General features: G+C 36.4%; 1 protein-coding gene across 1 annotated transcript; it reads left to right on the top strand.

Annotated features, from left to right (window-relative positions):
• The first annotated feature begins 6,325 nt into the window (after positions 1 to 6,325).
• Positions 6,326 to 7,490, top strand: LOC112091045 (ubiquinone biosynthesis O-methyltransferase, mitochondrial-like). The gene is made up of 4 exons (XM_024163780.1): positions 6,326 to 6,773; positions 6,884 to 6,973; positions 7,063 to 7,141; positions 7,425 to 7,490. Exons 1-4 carry the CDS (start codon positions 6,502 to 6,504, stop codon positions 7,461 to 7,463), a joined length of 480 nt encoding a protein of 159 aa, XP_024019548.1. The 5' UTR covers positions 6,326 to 6,501; the 3' UTR covers positions 7,464 to 7,490.
• The last annotated feature ends 202 nt before the right edge of the window (positions 7,491 to 7,692 follow it).

Below are 7,692 nucleotides of genomic sequence, written 5' to 3' on the forward strand. Positions count from 1 at the left end.
GAAATCTAAGATTAGTTACCTGAAATAAAAAAAATCAAGGATTAGTAAGGTAATTATTGCGAATATTTAAACTAACTTCTATATAAAGACTTCTTGGTTCTTGGCCTAAATCGCATTATTATCTAAAAATCACACAGTATGTTTGCATGATGAGGCTCCGTAATTAGGCTAAGAACTCCGTAATTAGGTGCTTAATATCGTAATAAAGTATTCCCCACCACCATTAGTATTGAGAAATGAATTACGTTAAATCACATAATTAACGTGAAACATTTACATGACATGGAACTCCACGAAGGATTCAATATATTAAAATTGTGCAATTCAAGTCCCTATAATTAGTGACCATTTTCATGCACATGATCCCAATAAAAGGTCTTTATATTCGATTGACAAAAACTTTAAAACGACAAAAATCAAATAACTGTCACTGTTCCTTTCTTTTCTTTTTTTTTTTTTTGGCTACTAAAATAATAATTGTGATCTTTTGACATGCAATATAACTCATATGGAACAGATTGCCACCGCGTCGCTGTAAACTTACCAGAAGCAGATAGAAAGGAAGGTTCTTGTTCTTATGTAGATATTCTTGGAATACAATTCTGAACTATATTTATTAAAATAACAAATATATATCTTTTTTTCATGATATAAAACATTAGTCAAATACTTGGAACTGCTTTCAGCAATTATTGCTATCTTCTTGGATTCATGTAGCAAATTTATGCGAGTCAGTCTAGAATTATTTATTTAGTACTTGGCGCGTTATTCTTGCCAATTTTTAACTACATAAATTGCACAAAATTTTAAAAAAATAACGATCGCCTTGTTAACGTTTTTTTATTCTTACAAATTTAACGAAATTTAGTAGCTATATTTTAAAATTTAGAGCTGCAAGGTTTTGAACATGAGAGTTTTTCTTTTTCTTTTTCTTTTTTCGTGCACTTAACAATGATTTAGAATAAGTAAGAAAGTTTTCAAATAAGAACCTAATTAATTAGAATTGCAATTTAAGCTGAATAATATATACTTTAAGGTGAATGTTAAATTATTATTAGGCCAAGTATGTTTCACATTTTTTTTTTTTTGTCATTTTATACAAAGCAGAGAGAAACACATAAAATCCTAAGGGGGTAAATCGACCATGACGGCCTTCTTGAAGAGGAAATATATAGGCAGAAAGTGTGGAATGCAAGTGGTTTATAAGCGCTACGAGTACTGTTTCAGTTAGTAACTGTCCGGAAGTTGTAACTCAGTGGGATCCACGAGTCAATTATGATTAAAAGGGTGTGAAAGTCAATTAAACTCTTTTTTTTTTTATATACAAAATACGGTGAAAATGTCATTTTAAACACTTCTATATTAGCTAAAAACGTTTTTTTATGAATGGGGTGGACATTTTTAGTACTTAAAAAAGAATTTAACGGTCCAACTTTAGTTAACATTCATAGTCAACTAACGGAGGAGTGTTTTTGTTATTTTTTTCTAAGTCGGGATGTTGATGCTATTAATTTTAATAAGGAGATATTTCTGTTATTTTGATAAAATACAATATAAGGGTGTAAAGCGTAATAAATTTTTTTTAAAAAAAGGGATAGTAATCCCGGTAGTGTATCAGGATAAGACGTTTAATTTATGTATTTAGAATTATTTTCGTTTTATATATATTTTTATGAGAAAAAATATTATAAAAAATTATGAATCATGATTCAAAATTAGAGACGAATATAAAAAATAAACGTAAACGAGGCGAAGATTGCCGGATCAGCCGGGTCAGCCCACGAGCTCTTCTAGGGGCAATTCTAGTGCTGGAACTTCGGGTCGGCGGGCCGCCCAAAGCCCGAATTTTTTCGGGCTCGGGCGGGCCGGCCCAATTCCCGCCCGTCCAAGCAAGAAATTCGGGGTCGGGCTCGGCCAGCCCGAATTTGACATGTCCCCCCTTGCCCGCTGCCGTCTAACCACCGTATACCGCCACCCGCTGGGATTTTTTTGCATTTTTCCGACCAAGCCCGAACTGCCCGACCCGAAAATTGGGTGTGCCCGAATTGCCCGACCCGAAGCCCGAATTTTTGAATTTTTTGAATTTTGCCCGAATTTTTCCCGCATGCCCGACTTGCCCGACCCGCCGAGGTGCCCGAATTACCCGAATACCAAAAAACGGCTAGTTTTTTGAATTTTTACCCGAATTCAGCCCGAAAACCCGAGTTGCCCGAGTTGCCCGAACTGCCCGAACTACCCGAATTGCCTGATTTGCCCGAAAACGACTAGTTTTTTTAATTTTGCCTGAAATTTGCCCGAAAACCCGAGCTGCCCGAGTTTGCCCGACTGCCCGAACCCGAATTTCAAAAAACTAGCCGTTTTATCCCTTTTTTTTGAAAAAAAAATCATTTTTTAACCCCAAAATTTCCCTATAAATACCCCCCATCCCTCACACATTTTTCTCACTCAAACTCTCTCAATCCCTCTCAATCTCTTTCAAGTTCTCTCAATCTCTCTCAATCTCTCTCACAATTTTTCTAAAGCTCTCTCTCTAGTGTCTATCAAATTCATCTTATTTTTTTATAATGGATCCTTTTGGTTATAGTGGTATTCTCGTTGATGCCCAACAAAATGTAGAAGAAGGGCAATTTCCCACTAATGAGTTTGTTACGCAACAAATGCAATCTACTAATCCAAGCCATGGTGGACGTACTGGAGGTCGTGGTCACAATAGTGGGCGTGGAGAAACGGCAGCGAGTGCGACTGCGTCTGCGTCTGCGTCGGCAAGTGTTGCAACCTCCAGGAGAAAATGTAAGCGTACCTCGACAGTTTGGGATCACTTCGACATAATTGACGAGGTGGATAATGAAGGTAACACTAAACATATAGCTCAGTGTAAATATTGTTTATCTAAATTACAAGGCGACACTATTCACGGCACCACACACTTGAGACGACACTCTGAAAAGTGTCTTCAAAAGCTTAGCCAATCTAGCGGACCCGAACTCCGCCAAACACAATTATCTTTTGATCGCGCAACCGGTGGTCTAACCACTTGGAAATACGATCCGCAAGAAGATCGTATGGAAGTTGCGCGAATGATAGCTGCTTTAGATCAACCACTTAGTTTGTAGAGCATCCTAATTGGCAACGATATATTAAGGTTGTACACAATCCTAATGCACAGTTCACTTCAAAAACTACTCTTAGAAAAGATTTATTAAAATTATTTAAAAAAGAAAAAGATGCATTAATAAACCTTTTACACTCGACTAGCGGGTGCGTTGCGTTAACGGCAGATATTTGGTCTGCCATTGCCAATAAAGATTATTTAGCTGTAACCGGACATTACTTTAAAGGATTTGATTTAGATAAGAGAATATTAGGTTTTAAATGTGTTCTAGGATCACATAGCGCAGATTTAATATATAACACAATTTTAAATGTAATTGATGAATTTAGTTTAAGAGATAAAGTAATGGCTATAACATTAGATAATGCTAGTGCCAATACAAAAGCAATTGAATTCTTTGAAAATGATTTAAGTCTATTCGGTGACGGTACTATTTTCCACCAACGTTGTGCATGTCATGTAATCAATTTAATAGTTAAATCCGATTTAAAAGAAATGAGTAATCACATTAAAAGAATTAGAGATAGTCTTGCATGGATTCAAGGTAGTAACCAAAGACAAGAAGATTGGTTTAGGTTCTTACAAGCATTAAATATACCTCCTAGAGCATTAGCGTTAGATATGCCTATAAGATGGAACTCAACTTATATTATGCTTCAACAATGCATCCCTTATAAGAATGCTATAACAAACTATATGTGTGCAAAATTAGGAGTAGGACATATAGATGAATTTGATTGGCAAATTGCCGAAGTTTTGTATCAATTTTTAGGTAGGTTTCATGAAGTTACTCTAAAACTTAGTGGAACATACTACCCAACATCACCTTTAGCTTTAGGAGAACTTTTAAGAATTAGTATTTTATTTCACGAATATAGGGAGGACCCAATCTTAGGAGTTCATATTCATTCTATGGAAAAAAAATTTTAAAAATATTGGTCTAAGTTGCATTTGTTATATGGTTTAGGTACAATTTTTTATCCTAGATTAAAATTAGACGGATTAGAAAGTGGTTTAGAAAACTTAGGTGAATTTTTAGGCATCACTTGTACGGACCAATTTTCAATAATAAAGGCAAAAATATATGAGATCTATAGTAAATATGAGATTAGGTTTAGAAACACAAACTCTAGAGTACAGGAACCACAACAACAGGATGAAAACCCGCATTCATTCTTGAATGTTTTCGGGTTAAAGAAGAAGAAGAAGAAGACAACTCAAACGGAAGCTGTGAGTGGAAGTGGATCTTCATCAACAAGTGGCAGTGGCGGCAGCAGCTTCAACGAGCTTATGGCGTACCTCAGTGAAGGCTTAGTAGTCGGCAGTGCGGCAGAATCGTTTGACTTAGTTCAATGGTGGAGGGCACGGGCATTAACTTGACAAATCTTAACTCGATTGGCAATGGATATATTTTCGATCCCAGTCTCCACTATTTCATCCGAACAAGCTTTCAGTACGACAGGAAGAATACTTGAGGAACGCCGGAATGCATTGCAAAGGGATATTGTTGAAGCCTTGGTTTGCATTAAGGATTGGGATCGGGCCGATCAACGTCTACAAGATACAATTTCACCGGCAAGCCAAGAATGGATCGATGAATTTAATCGATTAACATTTAATTTTGAAGACGATCCCTCAGCTTCAAATTAAATTGTAAATTTGTAATTTGTAAATATGTATTTACTTTTTACATTGTATTTGTAATTTAATAAACAATGTAAGTTTGTACAATTTGTAATTCGTCACAAAATAATTACACTTTTTTTTCCTTGTCAAGTTTTTATCCCAATTGGATTTTTCTTTAAAAATTAATAAAGAAATAATTTTTTTATATAGTTCGTGTGTTCATTTCAAATGTAATATATATATAAATTGTAATACTAATATATATATAAATAACTTAATATTAAAAAAAAGTTTAAAAAATTCGGGTAATTCGGGCGGGCTCGGGCAGCCCGACCGGGCTCGGGCCGCTGAATACAAGTCCGCGACCCGTTCAAGGTGAAATTCGGGCTCGGGCAGGCGGCCCCAAAATCTCGGACGGATCGGGTTCGGGTTCGGGCAAATCCTCAGACTTTTCAGACGGTCGCGGGCGGCCCGTTCAAAGTTTCAGCACTAGCCAATTCCCAGGACAGCAGATATGGGTGGGGCCCTCTATCCACTTAGCACGAAGTTCAGTGGGCGCACTACACGCCGCGGTAACCGTTATAAACTTTTGTGGAGGTTGAAATATCCGTTATACCCTCATCACTGTCGTATCGGTTATCGGTTAGATCCACGTGGTAAAATTGTGGACCACTGGTTCTCGTGAGTTGTGGATTAATTGCCAGCTTGGCTTTTCGCATTTTGGGGTCCACAAATATGTTTTTCCCATAAATAAAACGGTTCGGCTGGCCAGCTACGTGAAGTATTGCTGGTTTGGAGTCATGTTAATATCAAAACTATTTTTTTTTTTTGACAAATAATATCAAAAGTACTTTTCTTTATATTATTTCATAAAAATTGTTAATATCAAAGTGTTTGAAAAAATAACATAGGTGTTGAATTTCCTTCCAGATAAATAAACTCCTCCGCTTATAATTTCTATATTTTAGTCTTCATAAATCATAATTGTTATTATCGAAGTGTTTGAAAAAATAAGATATGTATTGAATTTCCTTCAAGATAAATAAATGCCTTAGCTTATAGTTTATATTTTAGACTTCTTTGGAAGATATTTTCCTCGTTTTTACTTTTTAATCCAAGGTTTAGCTTGTTTTATTTAGGATTTGATGTTTGTAAATTTTCTGATAGGTTTATTTATTTAGTTGCAAAACCTTTTTAAAATTGGCTTATTGTACTGAAGTTTTAGTTAAAATACACCCACCCGTGTTGGATTTATTTTTGTTGGAAAGACGTATTAGATCCTAAAAAGAAAATTTTAATTTTAGGCTTTGATTAAAACTTATAAAGAATGTTTTGTTATATAGTGGTTTTGGTATTTCTACAAGATCCATGAGGGTAGCATTGGCTTTCGGTAGAAGATTAAAAAGGAAAACATTTTCCCCTTCTTAATCATTATTTTTAACTTGATGTGCTAACTTATTCTCTTAATAAAAGAATTCTACAGTAGGGTAACTCAGTGACTAAAGGCCATAAAACATAAGATCTTAGGCTGTGTTTGGTCGAGAGGAATGGAATGGAAAGAAAAACCATTCCACCTAATTCCATTGTTTGGTTTCAATTTTTGGGTTAAAAATCCATTCACTCATTTTGAGTGAATTGCCATTCACCGTGGGGGGTTGTGGAATTGCTTCAGCCCTGATTTACATTTTCTCCAAAAACTCCCTGATGCCCTAGCCCCCATTTCTTGCTCGGCCACCGAGCTCCAGCCATTGACCATCGACGCCATGGCTTCGAAGCTCCCGAACCAACTCCGAGCTCTCTACGCATCCACCACCTGTCACCGACTTCTCTCTCCTCGATTCCCGAACCCTAAGGAAGCTTTCCGAGACCTCCTTCTCGGTTCCAATGGCAGACTCTTCTCGGACGCCCCATCTCCTCCTCAAGTTTCTTTTTCTCCGTCGACTCCGGTTCCTCCGCCTTCTGGTCCAAACACTTCGGCTCCGTCGTCGTTGAATCAAAAAGAGCTAGCTAAGTTCTTCGTCATTGCCGAAACCTGGTGAGCTCGCTGTTCTCTGTTTGATTTGGAAATTGGAATTTCAATGAACTATTGAGAAGATTCTTAAAAATTCACATTTTTTTGTATTTGTATTTTCGTGGTATAATTAGGTGGGATTCTGAGGGCCCGTTTAGACCATTGCATGCCATGAATCCTACGAGACTCGCTTTCATTCGCTCCATGCTTTGCCGGCATTTCGGGTATAGAATTGTTTTTTGTTTTTTAATGAAGATGAGTTCGTGCACTGGAAATTTGGTTTCTTTTTGTGATATTCGATTCATTGCTTCAGGAGGGATCCATGTTCTCCTAGGCCTTTCGAAGGACTGAAATTTGTTGACGTTGGTTGTGGTGGTGGAATTCTTTCAGAGGTATATTTTTAGGAAATAATAACGAAATGTTGTATTTCACTTTATATATATATAAATATATATGTATATACGTAAATATATATTTATATATGTATTTATATATGCTGTGCTTGTCTTTATGTTTCACAAATCGTAGTTAAGTTGGCCTTGTAATTATTGGTAAGGAAGTTTGAGTCTTGTAGCTCTGTTTCTTCTGAATTTTATATGTTCAAGTCCTTGTGTGTGCGTGCGTGTGTGAATTTTATCATAATTACAGAAGCTTATTCTTTGTTATTATGAACAGAAAAGCTGGTTGAAGAGCAGAGAAATTTTGATGCTGTGATTTCTTTAGAGGTGTGTTCTCCTTCCCAGGTTCATTGAGATTATGATTTACTTGCTAATGGAGCTACTGTGATTTCAACCATTAACCGATCTATGAGAGCTTATGCTACCGCCATCGTCGCTGCCGAGTATATACTCCATTGGGTATTCAATCTCTCTCTATTACAGCTCATTATCCGTTGCTTCTTACCATTTAGCATGCCATTGATTCTCTTCACATGACATTCACC

The sequence above is a fragment of the Morus notabilis genome, unplaced genomic scaffold (genome assembly GCF_000414095.1).
Source record: "Morus notabilis unplaced genomic scaffold, ASM41409v2 Scaffold403, whole genome shotgun sequence".
Classification (NCBI taxonomy): Eukaryota; Viridiplantae; Streptophyta; class Magnoliopsida; order Rosales; family Moraceae; genus Morus; species Morus notabilis.

Excerpts from the sequence above, each read along its gene's own strand:
- LOC112091045 (XM_024163780.1), top strand. The coding sequence starts at position 6,502 with ATGGCTTCGAAGCTCCCGAACCAACTCCGAGCTCTCTACGCATCCACC. Across the intron at positions 6,774-6,883 it reads TTCGTCATTGCCGAAACCTG|GTGGGATTCTGAGGGCCCGT; the intron begins GTGAGCTCGCTG and ends TGGTATAATTAG. Across the intron at positions 6,974-7,062 it reads ATGCTTTGCCGGCATTTCGG|GAGGGATCCATGTTCTCCTA; the intron begins GTATAGAATTGT and ends TCATTGCTTCAG.